Source organism: Lepisma saccharinum, chromosome 3 (genome assembly GCF_977018435.1).
Source record: "Lepisma saccharinum chromosome 3, izLepSacc3.1, whole genome shotgun sequence".
In the NCBI taxonomy this organism is placed as follows: Eukaryota; Metazoa; Arthropoda; class Insecta; order Zygentoma; family Lepismatidae; genus Lepisma; species Lepisma saccharinum.
Genome location: NC_139231.1, coordinates 104,305,570 through 104,323,831, shown reverse-complemented (window position 1 = coordinate 104,323,831; position 18,262 = coordinate 104,305,570). Strand labels below are relative to the sequence as shown.

At 38.6% G+C, this 18,262-nt stretch overlaps 1 protein-coding gene across 1 annotated transcript in view; it reads right to left on the bottom strand.

The window, feature by feature from the left end:
• Window positions 1–649: 649 nt before the first annotated feature.
• Window positions 650–18,262, bottom strand: part of LOC145985930 (gamma-aminobutyric acid receptor subunit alpha-2-like) — a 54,947-nt gene continuing 37,334 nt past the window's right edge. Inside the window, exons 2-10 of the mRNA XM_083120070.1 lie at window positions 12,184–12,410; window positions 11,494–11,561; window positions 10,309–10,529; window positions 8,223–8,305; window positions 5,856–5,990; window positions 4,634–4,786; window positions 4,382–4,542; window positions 3,449–3,583; window positions 650–1,004 (exon numbers count right to left, since the gene is read on the bottom strand). Of these exons, the coding sequence (XP_082976196.1) occupies window positions 681–1,004; window positions 3,449–3,583; window positions 4,382–4,542; window positions 4,634–4,786; window positions 5,856–5,990; window positions 8,223–8,305; window positions 10,309–10,529; window positions 11,494–11,561; window positions 12,184–12,410 (1,507 nt within the window). The 3' untranslated portion in view covers window positions 650–680. The remainder of the gene's footprint in view (window positions 1,005–3,448; window positions 3,584–4,381; window positions 4,543–4,633; window positions 4,787–5,855; window positions 5,991–8,222; window positions 8,306–10,308; window positions 10,530–11,493; window positions 11,562–12,183; window positions 12,411–18,262) is intronic.

Genomic DNA, 18,262 nt, shown 5'->3' with positions numbered 1-18,262 from the left:
CCTACTTCCTTACTGCTTTCATTTGAAAATTTTGTTTCTCTCAAAATTTCTGGAGGGGCTGTAGCCCCATCAGCTCCATCCTGAATATGCCAGTGGTGTGAGTGAACCATGTACCTCGCTGATCAATAAGTGAGTTGGAATGTGGAAGTATATTCAGGGTAAAAATATTAATCACCAATTTTTACTCTACTGACTGCGGACTTGAAAAAAAAGATCGACCGGTATGTATGCCTTTTTAATGTCAGAAAAAAATCAAGCTGTCATGTTGAGTTTTTGGAGTATATGCAAAGCTCATGTGTTTGCCCGCATAAAAAAACTTAAAAGGAAAAAGAAAAAAGTATAAAAGTTCACTTAAACTTGGTTTGTACTTTATGGCATTACATACGTTATTTCTTTAAACCATATTATTATGTTGTTGGTTTGTATAGATTTATGCCTGTGTAAGCTTAAAATATGTTTCTATGTAATTTTTATTTGTTCTTCTTGAATGAATCTTTTCCTTGAAAGTGAGAAATGTTAATAGTTACTTTAAAAAAAAACAACTGAAGAAGTGAAATGTAAGTTAATAGTGGTTGAGTGGAAAAAGGGGCATATGCCTTAACTTTACCACTAAAAAAACAGCTTTTCTCAAAGCTTTTAGGAGGCGAGTGTCGTGTAATGCAACCATATAAACTTTGAGACTAGATTTCCTTCCAAGCGAACGACTCTTGGTAGTTGACGTATCCGATCCAGTAGAAGAGGTTGAGGAGCACGAAGGTTGTCGGGAAAAGGACCCTGGACACACTGTCTATCTTGGACACGCTGTTCACGTGACCCTTGATCTTCCCAGCCTCCCTCTGGCGTTGCTTCTTGAACTTCTCGTCGCCCAACAGGCAGTAGAACAGCTGCCTCCAGCAGGGCACGTGGTGCTCCGTCTGTGTCTGCCGCTCCACCATCCGCAGGTTGGGAATCTCTTCCGACGTCGATGAGCCCTCCACTGGTGTCGCCCCGTAGCTGCCAGGTTGCTGGAAACATCCAGGACTGTAATTATTATAGGCAGAAATCCCATTTCGAACGGTCGGCACGACACGGCACAACACGACACAGCACAGCACAGCACAACACAGCACAGATTGGCATCAGACGAAGCGATTTTAAGGAAATCGAATTAGAAGTAACCCATTACGAACGTCAGCTGAACCGAAGCGTGACTAATGGAGCCTGGGACTCGTAATGGGCTAAGTCCCATTTGATTTCCTCATCGATACCGGTTTGTGCTGTGCTGTGCTGTGCCGTGTCGTGTCGACCGTTCGCAATGGATTTTCTGCCATGGCAAGAACAATAATTATAATAGTCACAAGTGCGATAACGCCAACAAGTACCGTGCGTCCATTTCGATCTGCAGCCGAGAGATCGGGAGAAGCGTGGCGGGCGGCGCTGACGGAGATGCCGACATTTGCGGCCTGTAATGCCCGCTTATTTTTATAGACATATGCAGACATTTATATAAATATTGCAAAACGATCACTAACCTGTGTTATAACACGCAAAAGTTCTTCTGTAATTCATCCAAGTTCTGCTCTTATATACACAAATAAATACGCTATAGAAACGATGTTAAGAGCCACAGATAATAAAGCATTTTAATCATAGTTTTGACCAGTAACGTCCTGTTTAAGTTTATATCCTTGAAAGAGTTTTGTGGCGATGGGAATCGTTTGGAGGTTTCGAATGTGCAACACTGTATCAGGATTAAACTGCAGACGAAACCGATAAAAGTGAATGGTTTTCGTGAGCTTCCTTGCAATCCGAAATATCCGAGCTCGAGTTTTTTGTTCCTTCGCGACTAGAAGAAGACAGAGTTGTAAATATATTGGCGAGCAATGTAAACCAAGAGCGTGTTAATTTCGTACTGTGCGCAAGAGTGTTATTCTTGGTTACTTGCAGTTACTTGTTTGTGTTATTGTAGTGTGTATGTGTGACGTGTCAGTGAGACGATTGGAATGCCAGCCGCAAGATTCACGTTAGAACAAAGATTTTTTTATGTATGACACGTACCTACGTGAAAACAAACTCGTGTCGAGACGTGTGTAGGTAATTTGTACAGAAATTTCCAGGCGTTTCAACTCCACACAGAGATACGGTTAGACATCTTGTCCTTAAATTACGAGAAACTGTATCGTTAAATTTTAAAACACCTAAGCAAAAACGACGGATTCTAACCGAAGCAAAACTCGATGATATTGGTGCAGCGTTAGAACGTTCTCCAAACAAACCTCTACGCCGTGTTTCACAAGAGGTGGGCGTGTCAAAATCATCGGCACATACAGTCACTAAGCTACTAAAATTAAAACCATACTCTTATAACACAGGTTAGTACTCGTTTTGCAATATTTATATAAATGTCTGCATATGTCCATAAAAATAAGCGGGCATTTCAGGCCGCAAATGTCGGCATCTCCGTCAGTGCCGCCCGCCACGCTTCTCCCGATCTCTCGGCTGCAGATCGAAATGGACGCACGGTACAAGCCAACTTCAGTATTGCAGGGTTAACACAACAACTGTGAAGCTAAAAGTTCAGGATAAAAACAACAAACAAGCAGTGGCGGCAATTAGGGAGGCGTTGGGGGAAGTAGTCGCCCCCCCCCCCCACTTTTTGGCCCTGATCTATGGCCTCTTATTACTAAACTTACCTACCAAGGGAAATCCCTCAGTTTTGGCAGCCAATCGCCGCCACTGCAAAAGACGAATGGTAAATTATACTCAAGATACTAATCAATTGGATATTCTTTCAGAAATTTATGGAGTTTATAAGTAAAAAAGGAGAATATATCACTGGAAAATACCAAAGTCCAGTTCAAATAACTAGAAACGGAAGTTTTTGCGTAAGTCATCGAAGAAAGTGTAATAGTACAAATATTGAAATACAAAATGGAGTATAAAATATGTAGATTCTACCGTGAAGCAATAGGGACTGAAGAACACAGGACTTCCTACTATGGCCCTGAAATAATAGTATAAGACAAGGTTCATTATGGTTTGACAGGTTCAAAATAAGAATACGGACTAGGGTCTCTTCATACTCCACCAGCATCTTAAGATTAAACATATTGGTAGCAGTAATGTCAATATTATTGACGCTACCAAGTGAGCAATTAAATTAAGAATTGTAATATTTTACCAACTGAATGAAAAATTCAGTAAAAAACGTCCAATGTTAAAAATGGACGTAAAAAGATATGCTGATTTTTTAAAAATGGGTAAATACAACCAGAGTATATGTTGCAGGTTTATATTGAACACAAACTCTAAATTTAAATAATATACATTTGCACATATTTATCAAGTTTGGTGCAATAGTTTCTGCTCCAATAATATGTTCAATCTAAACTAGTTATGCATCCAATATGATCACTTTTTCAGATTACACACTCAGACAGTAACAATGCATTGGCGGATAAATACTTACATTGTATATTGGACAAATTAATGCGCTTTTCCGACGCTTTCTTGCAGACAAAGACGTCGGCGAATTTCTCCCGTTGTCTTCGATTTCGGAGTCCTCCACGTCATCATCATTCAAAGGAATCTCCCCGCTCCCCACCTGAAACGATATGAAGTAATTCACAAATAGTTGTGAAAATCCTATGAGTCGTTATGTTTAAATTCTTTGGGGGTAGAGGGCAGCGTATAATACGCCGATATAATTTTCCGAATTATTAGAGAAAACGTCCGACATTCGTTGTGAAAATATTAGTAAAATTACGATTTACTTTCTCTAACGGCATTTGAATCCACATACTGCGTAAAAATGTTGCATAAGATATTAAAGGGAAAAAAGTAACCCAAACGCATGGGCTTTTTTGTATTAAAAGCATACAATAAATGTAATTTAACAGTAAAAGTTATATGGTTCGGATTAGTACATATACCAGTAGCAATTCTAAACAAAGGCTTTAGTTAAAGTACCTAATATCGCTAAGAAAAGAGAATAAAAACTAAAGTTGTCTTCTAAACCTACAACTTTTATGTCCCCTGTGGTGAAATCAGAAACGGAGAAGTAAGTCTAAGATACTGGGAACTGTTCGTCAGCTATGAAAAGAATTTTAAGCTTTGCTAAAGCAGTAAGAGAAACAGATATACTTGTACCTTTGTAAGATGACGATCGCCAAATAACTTCATTACATTTAAATGAGATACTCATGAGAAAGTAGTATTTTCTTATTATCTACATTGTGTAGTAGACATGTAAGAAATACCACCTACCACCACTTATAAACACAATTCCGCCACTGTTCTAGAGAGTCATGCGAAGAGAGAGAGAGAGAGAGAGAGAGAGAGAGAGAGAGAGAGAGAGAGAGAGAGAGAGAGAGAGAGAGAGAGAGAGAGAGAGAACTCCTACCTTCGTGAAGTAGTGAACTCCGGCGAACTGCAGGAGCGTGGCGATGCAGTAGAAGAAACTCATGAGAAGGAACCAGTCCAGGGCAGTGGCGTACCTCACTTTGGGCAGGTCCGTCCGGCTGTCCAGGCTGATGGTCGACAGCGTGAGCACCGTGGTGATGCCTGCGGGTGACAACACTCTCGTTATTCCTGTCGCACGGAGGACTTTCATCTCAAAGTACCTGACACAGCGAACAGAACCCTGCTTGCTTACCTAGCCCCACCCTGTCGCTTGTGGCCTCCCTGTGGATCCAGAAGGAGACCCACGACATGACCACGATCAGGATGCAGGGGACGTACACCTGGATGAGGAAGTAGCCCGTGTGGCGCTGGAGGTTGAAGTTCACTTGCAGGACGGAAAATACACCTAGAAGCAACATGAAACTACATTTGAAATTTCATAGAAATTAACAATGCTTTTAAGTAGCATGCAAGTTGTCGCAAACAAACACAATTGTCACTTGAAAATGCTTGGCATGAATTCAATCGTCCTTTATTTACTCTGAAATTCCAGCGCCTAGGGTTACATACATATATACATACTGGAAAATTGTAAACAGCTATATGTTAAATAGTTTTAAGCAGTGAAAATATTTTCATAACATTTTTGTGAGCCACAGGATATCTGTATCTACAAACTTACCCTGTAAACCTTATGTCATAAATACTGGGCGACAAAACGACATTCATTGAGAAACTAATCTGCCGAACAGAAAATCTCCAACGACATGAATTCTCTCTTAACATGGTGTTCCCTTCATGGCCAAATAACGTTGGACACCCTCTTTAAGAGATATTCGTCCTTACCTAGACAATGAGGAGTATCTCAGTTTTTCCTAATCTTCACGATGTTTCAGGAGAGCATGCCTTTTCTGTATGCCCGGACCCTTGTTCTTACTTTCCGAGTTACGTCAACCGGTGTGGTTTGAGATACGCAACTTTACCCTTTTGGAGATGCCAAACAAGAGAATGGCCTGGTAAACTTATCTTTTTCTAAGATTGCTCCATTGTCTTGGTAGTGACGATTTATTCGGTGTGGTTATCAGGATTTTTGCTAGGGGGATATATGATCGTAGGAAAGGGTTATACCTTATATTTTAACAACCAACTTTTAAAAGTAAAGCTGGATCAAATGAGAAGAACCCACCAACCAAGCTCTGGATATGTCATTATATTTGTTACATACTCCTCTTGCCCTGCTTAGTTTCGTTGCAGAAGAACAAAGCACTTGCTTTATCTTGTTGAAGACAATTGTTGAATAGATAGTAAGCTGTTGTAGTGTACAAATAACTTTTCATGAATTAGGAATGAAGAAAAAAATTCTCTGGAATTTCCGTGTAAAAATTAGTATTAATATTTCATTTTTTTCAGCATACTTAGAGATAAAGTATAGTCAATCAAAAGTAAAAATAGTGTAAATAGTTTGCCAAACCTACCTTCTCGCCTTTTGACCGTGAGGTTTCGTTGTGGACTGCTTATGAGATCGAACTGGGACAGCGTCATCCCAGCCACGAAACTGACGCTTTTTCCAACCTGCCACTGATAAACCAACTCTTGGGCGGTATACGCGTCTGGAATACAGAAATGGCTATTAGGAATAAATTGGTTGCTCCGGTAAGTAAATCTTAGTTTATGCACGTGGGAAGAAATATTGCAAGTAGGAGTGGTGTCGGACAGTCAGCCTCTGTCTGGCGCTGATTTTTCAGACACCAGCCTCATTCTCGGCTCCGTCCCGGTCTTTTATCAGCACCCTCTGTAATCGGAAGGGTTAAAGCTGTCTTATCCAAATGTAGGATGTTACTTAAAATGAAGATAAGGATAAGTACAACATATTGCGTGGATATAATTTCTGGTAGAAGTACGTGAGAACCAGTGAGTACATCTCTTGTAGAGCTTTAGTTTATTTCATTTGTTAATTCCAAATGTTACCTTGGTTTCTCAGTTTTATAGAAAATAAATGCAATGGAGGTTTCCACAATGTCTATAAGCTCTCACTTCCTCTTTAACTCAGTTACGGGAGATGGAATAATTACAATTTGAGAAATTGTTTTCTTATCAGTTATAATATTTAAAGCAAATGTATTATGCCTCATATTCCAAAGGTCATACTTGCAAAATTATTTTTTAAAAAAACAATGTTTTTCTGAATTATGTGCATTTATCCTGCGCATCGCTTGAGAATAATTAGCAAACGAATGAAACAATATAACAGATGTACATGCCTGAACCAGGATTCGAACTCGATATTAGAATTATTCAACCACAACGTTAGGCTATTTGTAAAAAAAAATCCTGGAGAAAATACCATTCAAATTATTTTTCAGAATCCCATCTTTTTCTTTCATTGCGTCCACAATGGAGAACATATCTCACCTCATCTCACCTTCAGTATCAATTTTATGTTTAATGTTCGGATGAGGAGTTCTTGAAAAGAGACAGGATGATATACGTAACCAAGGTCTGAAGCAATTTATCTCGTGCAGAGAACAGATTGAGGTCCATATATCACCGCCTTACAGAGTCAATTAAGGAGCCTGGAACGATGCAAGATTTGTTAGAGCTCAACTTTTCAGGTGATGAAATCTTGAGAAACTGATCATCAGACACATTTTCCTAGAACTACACATTGTCTAGGTCTATCAAGAACCTGTTGTATGTTTCTCAGGTTTCCTCAGTAGGTGTTTGCATGTTTGAAATTTATGCAGCGTGAAAGAACAGGAATCCAGAGATTCACAGACAGAATTTTATATTTTTAGGGACTTACTGAATAAACGTTGTAATTCCTGCTACTTACCCTATCCAAACATTGATCTCATATTATGTATTGTCTATTAACTTTTACCATTACCTGGTTTGTCTGCCTAAAGGGAATCCCATTGGAATTTTAGGATGGGTTTTAATGATTCTGTAACTACAAATTTTCTCCTGATTTCCTAGAAATAGTGCGTCAGGTGTTAACAAATTATATGCAAGTCTTTGAAAGACAATATGCCTTGTTTCTCTTGATTTACCACTAAGTTATCTGAAAAAGTAAGGTAAAAATAACCGTTAGTACTTTAGTATTATTGGCGTATGTAACGTGTTTTCGGACTTGAGCCCTTCAAAGTATCCTCAAACCGATAAAAGAACTGTGATTATCTGACTATCATCACTTGTTCATTTGAAATCTTACTTTGTAAAACGCTACTCTTACATTAGGAATAGAAATAATATAAATAATATTAACTTCCATGGAAATAGATCTAAATGTGTCACTGTGTAACATCATGCAACGAATCATTTACATTTTGTGTATAAAGTTATTGGATGCACTCAGAATATAAGTGGTTTAAGTCCATAAAACTGTTTTCGAGTTATTTATGAAACAACAGTCAACTGGTTCTGCAAAGTGCTGCCACATAGCGACAAACAGTTCAACTATGGGATTATTTCTTTTTACTGGTCCTTTGAAATACTCTCATTGTGGCTAACACATTCAAACCCTATTTCGCAAATATACTGGTCGACAATTGCTAAGGAACAAACACATATTGACCCATATCTTTTTCATACACAACTTCGTGTCAGTTTGTTGCCAGAAAGAGACCAGTACAGGACAGCAAGGAATCGTTGCGCTCATTCTGCCCTCTACTGGTCTCTTTCTGGCAACAAACTGACACGAAGTTGTGTATGAAAAAGATATGGGTCAATATGTGTTTGTTCCTTAGCAATTGTCGACCAGATTATTTAATTATTATTGGACTTACAACACTTGCATTCTGAGTGCTTCATGTATATATTCAGAACTTGAAATAAACACTTACAACTACCGAAAACTAGAGGGCAGGACTGAAAATCCATGGGAAAGTTCTTCAGTTCCATGGGGCATTTTGCTTTGATGGTTAGCCTGTGGAGCAAAGGAAAGTAACTATTATTACACTTGTCAACTTCCAATAATTTTCTGTATATTATGAATGTGGACCTCTTGGCTAGTTATTTCGTAATAAATCCCGATACAGTCGGAAGACTGTGAACTTGGACAGAATACATGTTCAATGCAATGCTAAAATGCATATGACCTTCTAACACTTCTATATCACAACAACCTTGGCCACGGATAATGAATTGTTGTTTTAAGTCCACTTTATGCACAGATAGGCTAATCGAGACCGCACCTACACTTCTTTAAAGTGGGATCCTAACCACTGTGCAGGGTTCCTCCACCGGGTATCGAGCTCGAGACCCCTTCATTAGAAGGAGACGACGTTACTACTACGCCATCGGGGAGGCTCATTCCTACGGATAATGGTGAATATCGAAACACTGCATTGACATAATTATCTTTTCGTTGCAATTAGCTTCATCTGCTGCTATTTATGTTACGTTAACACCATACCTTTAGTCAGTGGCGGCGATTGGGTTCCAAACCGGGGGTGGGGCAAGGTGCCAAAACTTGAGGGGCAAAGACAGTATATTTATTTTTGTATATTAGGTTTAGCATAGTGTGGGGCAAATGTGGCGAAAAGTGTGGGGCAACTGCCCCCTCGCCCCTCTAATCGCCGCCACTGCGTTTAGTTTAAGTTAGGATGTTTGTTAAAGACAATGAAAATAAGAATCCATGCCGCCGTCGGCTTGCAATTGAAAGCAGATTGCACAGTGGATCGCATCTTACTTTAAACTGTAGGTCCTAACAGTTTAACCCATCTGAGCATAAGCTGGACTTGAAAGCAAGACTTTCAAGAATTCATGCTATGTAGCCCGTAAGTTGCAAGCAGACTTTATAGAAAGCTATACACCGGCTTCCCTTGGGAATAACGTTAAGGGAATTGCAATTGAGCCTATTATTTCAAGTAATCTATCCTTTTGTGGAACCGAATGAAACATGAGACAGAATTCATTAAACAAATGCAAAAATGTCGTATAATTGGAGAGGGAATGTTGAATTCCCGTAATGATACTAATCATCCATTGATTCTGAGAGAGGGCATTATTTGTTGGAGGGAGGAAGGTTACATGGGATACAATTTAACAAACAATTTTAAATTATGATTTCTTTCCACAGTCTCCTCACTGTGTCGAATTTGATCATGGAAAGTCATGATATATAGAGGCTTTTCTTGCACAGATGTTTCATTCTGTGCTCTCTCTAGTTGCTCTGTTACGGGACAACTGTTCAGAAATAAGCAGTAAACATCATAAAAAGTGTTTCGGTAGACAGTAGAAACACACAAAGAATTACTCAACTTGATAGACTTAGATGTCTTATTTCTACGCTACCTCTCATAATAAGTGATTGTAAGGAAATTAATACATTCGACTCACTTGAGAACTGTAGTTCAATTTAATTGGGATCGGGCAACAGGGAACAGCAAGAGTTAGAAGTTATAATGGCGCCAGATGTTATATTGAGAAATCAAATAGCTTCATTGTTGACGCGAAAAATGCCAGAAAGTTGAAAATTAAAATCCTGATCGAGTCACAAATCTTTACTAACTTTTCAATAATTTAATAACTAATACTGAATTTGGGGAACTAAGCGAGAATGAAATATGCATTGCACTTATACGCGTACATATAACTTTGGAAGATGTATCACTGAAGCGATGAAGTTGGACAAAGCTCAATTTAACATCCAATAGGCTAAGCGAAACGAAAACTTTAACATGAAATGTTACAGAGGCGTCTCGTGAACGCATGCGTCAATTGTTGGAAAAATGACAGCTTGTTCTGCGACGACATTCATGAGCATTTCTACATTCTAATTTCTTCATATAGGAGAAGTATTTATTTTACACGAGAGCGCTGAACTAAGCTTATATTATATTTTTTGGATCTGAAGTGACGCATGCATCAATTGTGGGAAAATAATTATTACATAAAATGGACTCAGGCTCCTAGTGCATATCCTACCTCATCGAGTAAAGAATGTCTCCCTCCTGACTAATTCTCAGCAGCTTGTTGGGGACCGTTATGGTGTGCACGTAGGAGTTCTTCCCGTTGTGGAAGAAGGTGTCTGGCCTCCAGATCCTCTCCAACATCTTGATGCTCAAGCTGAGACTCTCTATTGGCCCCACAAAGCTCAACCTGGAGTCTCTCCAGTACTGACGGAAGTAGCAGTCCATGGAATAGTCCTGGAAACAGAGGAGAGTCTAAATAATACTAATGGCAGTTGTCTGATGCTAACCTTTGTAATTATCGTCATACACAAATATTATATGTCATTTTGAAATCATACCCGTGCGTATACGTACACATAACATAAGCTATCTTTTGAAAGTTCAATTACTTAACTTTACATTATGTTTTACCATTAGGCACCGAGAGAAATTAATTTTTTGCTAAGAGGTAATTATCTCTCACATTTTACCTTCCACCATACCTTGAACGTCCGGACGGGGAGCAAGGTGGAGGTCATGTGCAACTCTGGAAAGTCAACCAAAAATTACATATTTTAAACATATAATTTCATTTGAGCATAGTAATATATGTTAATTATTGCAAGTACGTTGCGGGAACATGATAACTTCAAACTGAAGCAATGTATTTTGAGGGGACAATACTATTATGGGTAAAAGGTGCCTCATTTGCCCTACCTCCCTCCCCGCCCTGGAAAAAATACCTTCCTTGCCCATCCCTGGAAAGAAACTGCAGACGTTCATGCACCATAAATTTTAAATATTTTCGTGTTAGAGTAGTAAGTCATCGTTACATAATGAAGCTATTAAAGTGCCCATTTAATAATTTACATTACATTATGCTGAGTGCTGACATTATGGATACACTGACAACATAGAAATTCTAAAATCTTTTAAATTGAGTTACCGACCTTGAAACCACAATTTGGGAGGATTGGTGTTATTTAAAGGTCTTATTGGAGTGTATTGGCGTATATCTTATTTTAAAGTTTTTAGAGTGGTGTCACTAACAGAAAGGAACGACATTCACTATGTCATTCTGCTAATAAGTACAGTAGCATGATCGGTCCAATTTTTTGAAAATATTGTTTCAAATAAACTGCAAATTTTGTAATGTATTGGAACCGGCGGTATTACCAATTGAAATCTTTGCACGAGTATTGATCATAGCTATACTTACCATATCAAGTTCAGAGATAGGTCCCATGCTTCTGATCAATATATTAGTCCTCACAATTGTTGGAAATCCTGAAAAAGGACTTAAGCGATTACATTGTTGGCGTTACTTGCATTTAGGGACATTTGTAAAACACTTAAAATATCCTTTATATTAAATTAGTTTTGCACCTTTTCCCCAAAACAATGAATATTATGAATGTGATTATTATCAGTACAATTTAAATTATAGATACACTATGGTGCTCAAGTTTCGACTCGTGTTTGGAGCTAGGAAGAGAGCCTTTGCCCTTCTACATCTGAGCCAGATCCCTTCTTGTTCATACTTTCAGAATCTCTCCTTCATTCTTCTCGGAAGACAAAATTAAATTTCCTCTTCATCGATATAGAATAATGAGTGTAAATGTTTCAGATTTTTGTTTTGAAATGTGAAACTTCAACCCCGATTAGGCTCTGTGAGAAATTTAATAAACATTTCAATGAACATTAGGGATCAAGATAGAGTTTTGCCTGTATATGTTTAGGATTTAAAAAAAACAAAAACATCGGTACAGCCTACCATTGAAGTAGAACTCACCTGTACATATTTATATAAATCAATGAAAATTCCCTTGTGATTTCACTTCAGACAGTGTTTTGAAAACGAATCATCTCTTTTTGCCACCTAACATCATAAACCAAAAATCCTCCGTACCTTTCCCATGCGTCGGCAGTTGGCTGTTCTCGTAGTTCTTCAGGAGATTCTCCAGAATCATCGAGATGTTTCTGCTGACGACGTCATTGCCAACGGGAGTGGCCTGAAGGCTGGCGGCGCCTCTGTTCTCGCGGGGGCTCGGGGGCAGCTCCGAGGCGTTCAGCACCAGCCACTGGGAAATCTGAGTGGCTGCCAGTGAAGCTTCGCTGGGAGCTACAAGGATCAGACTAAAAAGAGACGTACTTAAACATCAGCATAATATTCTGGAACAGAAATGCACAACAACAATTCCAGCTTAGCCATCGATCTTTTTAAATTACACTATTAGAAATGCCGGGGTTGTCTAGTCGGTATGGTGTCTGACTGCCACGCGGGATACCCGGGTATTATTTCCGGGGTGGGTGACCTTGTCCCCGCATAAAGCGGCTCTGGGTACATCCAGTCTCAAATCAATGGGTACCTGGAAGCTACCCCGTGAGTCGTGGGGAGGGGGAAGGCGGCCGGAGCGTGGTGCGTATCCCATCATCCCCAAAATGGTTGAGATCCAGAATGTGTGGGGCCCTGCCCCCCAACATCCCCTAAATGTGCCTCCATGGCACGGTGATCTATGCACGGAGAACTTTACCTTATTATTAGAAATTACGATAGTTGTCGTTCAGACTTGGATAGGCATTGATTGCATCAAATTTACCAATGGCTTTTGTACAACGTGTATAGTTTAGAAGTACTGTAATACAGGATGTCCCACGAACGGCGCAACTGGGAATTAAGAGTGGCGTTACTTTGTAGCCGAAACCTGTACATACATAAGTCTTACACCAAATGTTATCCCTGTCCAAGTAGATATTTTTAAACATAGAAACAACAAACGAGGTGCAGTGTTGTTCATGCAGTATTACCAAATGTAAGTGAAAGTGTAAATTTATTTTTCCACAAAGCATGGAAAATTGCATGTCAAACATTCGTACGGAAATTTGGACGTCAATTTCCACCTTGGGTAGGTGGACTATTTCGCCATCTATAGTTCAGAGAAGAAAACCGATCGTTTTCGCGTATAGCCAATCCTGAAATGCCTCGTAAAAGCGTACCGGTCCAAATGGGTGTTTTAAAAAAAAAAATGAGGTACAGTGGCAACACTGTTGATGTTTGAAGGCAACAAAAGGTGTGTTTAGTGATGGTCTATGCCATGGAAATACTGGAAACAGGAAAAAAAAGAAAATGAAAATTATGGTGAAAAAAGTGTTACTTACCTACTCCTGGCAACCATGCAATGCGATAAGAGCGCCCACCGAACGAGAACAAAAGAATCAGTTAGTTGTGTACTCAGAACTGTTTTAGCCTTGCATTTCGCATTGTTCGTAGGAGAAGATTAGAATTGTTCTGTGAAATGAAGTACTCTTTGGAAGAGAGGGTGTTCATTGTGGAACATTATTTTTGTTCAAAATCGTACGCTAGTGTAAAAACTGTGTTTCGCGAGAAATATCCGAATAACAGTGTTCCAGAAAATTCGACGATATATCGACTTGTTTCCAGATTTCGTGAAACAGAATCAGTTAATGACAAACCCTACCACAGACAACCACCAGTTTTGACACAAGGTGTGCTGCAGGATGTGGAGCAGAGAATATCACAATCTCCCAGGAAATCTGTTCGTAAACTTGCTGCACAGTCAGGTGTATCAAAAACAACAACTCACCGAGCGTAAAACAATTGCACCTACGTGCATATAAGGTACAGGCTGTGCAAGAACTGAAGGAAGCAGACAAAGGTGCACGTGTAAGATACTGCTAGTGGTTTAGAAATTTTATTAGAGACAATGGTGTGAATATTTTGGATAAGGTTTTTTTCACGGATGAAGCATGGTTCCACTTAAATAGATATGTCAACAGTCAAAATTCTCGACACTGGTCAAGTAACAATCCCCATTACAAAACACACCTTTTGTTGCCGTCAAACATCAACAGTGTTGCCACTGTACCTCATATTTTTTTTTAAAACACCCATTTGGACCGGTATGCCTTTACGAGGCATTTCAGGATTGGCTATACGCGAAAACGATCGGTTTTCTTCTCTGAACTATAGATGGCGAAATAGTCCACCTACCCAAGGTGGAAATTGACGTCCAAATTTCCGTACGAATGTTTGACATGCAATTTTCCATGCTTTGTGGAAAAATAAATTTACACTTTCACTTACATTTGGTAACACTGCATGAACAACACTGCACCCCGTTTGTTGTTTCTATGTTTAAAAATATCTACTTGGACAGGGATAACATTTGGTGTATGACTTATGTATGTACAGGTTTCGGTTACAAAGTAACGCCACTCTTAAATCCCAGTTGCGCCGTTCGTGGGACACCCTGTATAACTACAACTAGTGAACATTGCGAGTTACTAATTTATTGCAACAATGAAGTAAGACATTCAAGTTCTGTGCTGGAACAAATTCAAGAATCACCTAAAAAGTGTACAAGATACATCACATCATATGATCAGCAATGCTTCAACATTGTGTTGTATGAAATACTATATAATAAATTTAAGTATGTTCATGCACAAACTTGAAATTTCGATGTTGTCTTGTTCGTTAGTTATACGGTATCCTTCTAAAATATTTAGTTTTTCTTTACGTCTATATTATACAACATTTTTACAATTGCTCGTACAAATTTTATAAGAATTTTTTAACGTAGGATTAAAATGTGCAATAAAACTAAACATATTTAATTTAAACCATTTTTTTCTCTGATGTGGCAACACTGTTAGTTATGTGATAACTCGGAACACCCGGGCTACTAGTATGGTGTGAAGAAATAGTCCAAAACTTATCACAACTCAAATTTCCGTTTATGTACGTACGTCACTTTCCTTCCATTGTTGGCTAATCGCGACGATGAGTGTGAGTGATGATTAGATTAAATTGATGAACGGACATTTACAAAGAACCCCCATGCACATGTCGGGACTCGAACCAGAGAACTTCGATGGCGAGTCCGAAAGTCGACCGTTTAACGCTCTCGGCCACTGAGCCAACATGCAGACATATATATGAATATACGTGTGAGTATACATACATGTTATATATAATGTATAAACTAAGAGTTTATATTATATTCGATGATCTCTTTGTGACAACAATGCTTAAGGTTGCTTTTGTACAAAATAACCAGGCTCACTTATTATACTGTTCTCACGTCTATCCAAGCTGATCTATTCCATTTGTCGTGAAGCTAAGAAAAACAAGTTACATTGCCCAAACACAAAGCAGAACAAATGTTCTACATAAATCTCTCAGAACACAGCAAGGAAAATATGAGTGGAGTTAGTTGAAAACCTAAAATAATTATAAAATATCTTTTGGGTTGCTTCTCACAAATTTAATTTATCACGTAACAATAGTTCGGTTCAACTTTCTTCGTCCTTTCATACAACTATATTTCATCAACCTAATGAGCAGGAGTGGAACTCCACTTGCTTGACTTCGATACGTTGCGAAACATTATCATAATTCTGCACATAACAATAAGGGTTTCACTCAAATGTAATTAGAAAACTTCCCCGAACAACAATTACAAGTTTCAAAGCTTAATCACGAAAAGGATGAAATTTCTTATGTTTAGAAATGTTACGCAAATTAACATCTCCTTGTCAATAGATAAAGTTTGCAGCCAGTGGCACGTAAATAAGGGTGTATGTAAGGCCGGTTAAAGCTGCGGCCTTTACAAATTTACATGTAAAAAGTAATAAAGTGCATTGAAATATTTTGTTGTAATATCACACATAAGTTATGAACGTAAATTTAAGGAAATGTGAAATGTGAAAATATAATAATAGGCTACATATATCCCAAAACAATATTTCGTTCTCGACTATTCATATTCTGTAAAAGTGTCTGTGATATCATGTAGGGTACCAGGTTCGTAATGAACCTGCTTTTAGTCTGAGGTATGTGTTTACTATACCATATCAGCACACTGTTTCACTATCAAAGGCAAAGTTTGTTTAAAATCCACTTTGTGCTCAGATAGGCTAATCGGGACTGTTGAAAAGGGCAATATACTTCAATGGTTCGAAGTCGGGATCCCCAGATAAACTTGATTACAAAGGAACAACCTTTTCCACTAGGCTATCACATGACTCATAGCATACTTATCACACTTTATTTCTTTGATAAATTTACGTTGTCTTCTTTAAAATTAAACCTACGTGTAAAATTAAATAGAAGAAAAAGAAAGAAATTGAGTACGAAGTTTATATTTATTTTTTATAATCCCATTTCTTGTATTGAATATGCAGATAGGCTTGCAATATACGTATGGTAATAAAAGAATTCAAACGCAAAAGCCTGTGAACTTGGACATTCTTACCAACGGAGATAGGAAGCTAGTCCCTTCCCAAATCAAATCCTACGCACACCCCCGTAGCCTATAAGCAAGAATGAAGCTTGTTTTTACAGACAGAAAACGACAAAGTCCGAGAAAATATTAACAAAGATTGCCAGAGATCTGAGGTATAGCCTTTGTGTCGTCACACTCAATGGACGTGGATTCCTGATGATTCTCTAATGATTCTCGGTGCCATCAGCTGTTGGCATGAGATACAGCTGGATAGGAAGACAGAGCTACACTCTCAGGGTCCATCAGCGTTGGGCGAAAAAGAAAACAGAGTGACGAGACATCAGCGCACAAGATTGATGTGATATTCAAGCAGATAAAACTACTACCCAGATTTTAAGGGTTGATATGGCGAGTTTCGCCTCAAGAATATGATGAGGTTCCTGTTTTGGATGGAATCCTGCGAAGCGAGCCTCTCTGGTTGCTTCTCTCTTCACCGGAACACAGACAAGGAGGGGCGTCGCCATTAGGGAGGTGACGGTAAAATAATCAGCCCGCCAACAGGAGAAAATTTCAAAATAATTTACAGCATGAGTGATGAATTCAGTGGGTGTCCCGGAGGAGGGGGGGGGGAGGGAATCCAACCCGAAAATTTCATTAACCTGGCCGATCATTCAACAATAGCTTAGAAATTTTAGAATCATGTTCACTTTCATTCACTTTAATTGAACGTAGAACGTACTGCTTTTTTTCCGTGTTAATAAGCACTGATTTAGACTTCTTAAAAATTAAAAGTAAAAAAAATGAAGGAATTTAAATTATCATCCATTTTGATAAATGCTAAATTAAGAAATAGGATAGATCAGGATACGCTTCAAGCTTGTGTGAGGGTGTCAAATCCACAGAAAGTTTAATCGATTATGTCATCCACAGATATGCTGTAGAAGGCCTGGACGTCTTAGTTTGCTGTAAATGTAAATTATTACATGCTATAATATTATTTTATTGATTCTCATAATTTCACTCTTAAAATTATAGTTAATTATAGTTGATTATACTTTATTGAAATACATATCAGAAGCAAGGTGAAATTTAAAAATATTAGTATTGAATATTGTATTATTGCTAATATAATTTGACGTCTATGATATTCCCTCGTGAAGTTTGATTTCCCCCCGGAGTAAAGTTGCCAGATTCAACACTGTACAGCATAGCTAGAAACACGCACGTATGAGAAGGGAGTTAAAGACAGAGAATATAGCAGAGAAACAGAGGGAAAAACATACAGAAATAGAAGGAAGGAAAGTGAGAGATTGATTGATTGATTTGTTTTTATTTCACTTCGCTGTTTTTGCCTCTTGGCTAATTTGCGAAGATGGGGATGAGTGATGAAATGATGAAATTGATGAATGGACATTTACAAACAATCATGCCCGAGCTGGATTCGAACCCGGGACCCCTGGCGTCGCAGCGCGATGTGGGAAAGGGGGAGAGGAGCGGAAAAGAAGAGAAAGAAAGATGGAGAGAAAGAGACAATGAGAAATATGGAAAGGGAGAGACAGAGATGAAAAGGTAGAAATGGAGAAGGATCAGAAAGAAGGAAAGGAAGAGACTGGTAGAGGAAGAAAGAAAAGAGAGAGAAAGAAAGAGAAAATAGAAATATAGATAGAAAGAACAAAATAGGGAGGATAAAGAAAAAGAGAGAGAAACAATGAAACATAGTGGATGATGGAAACAAAATTC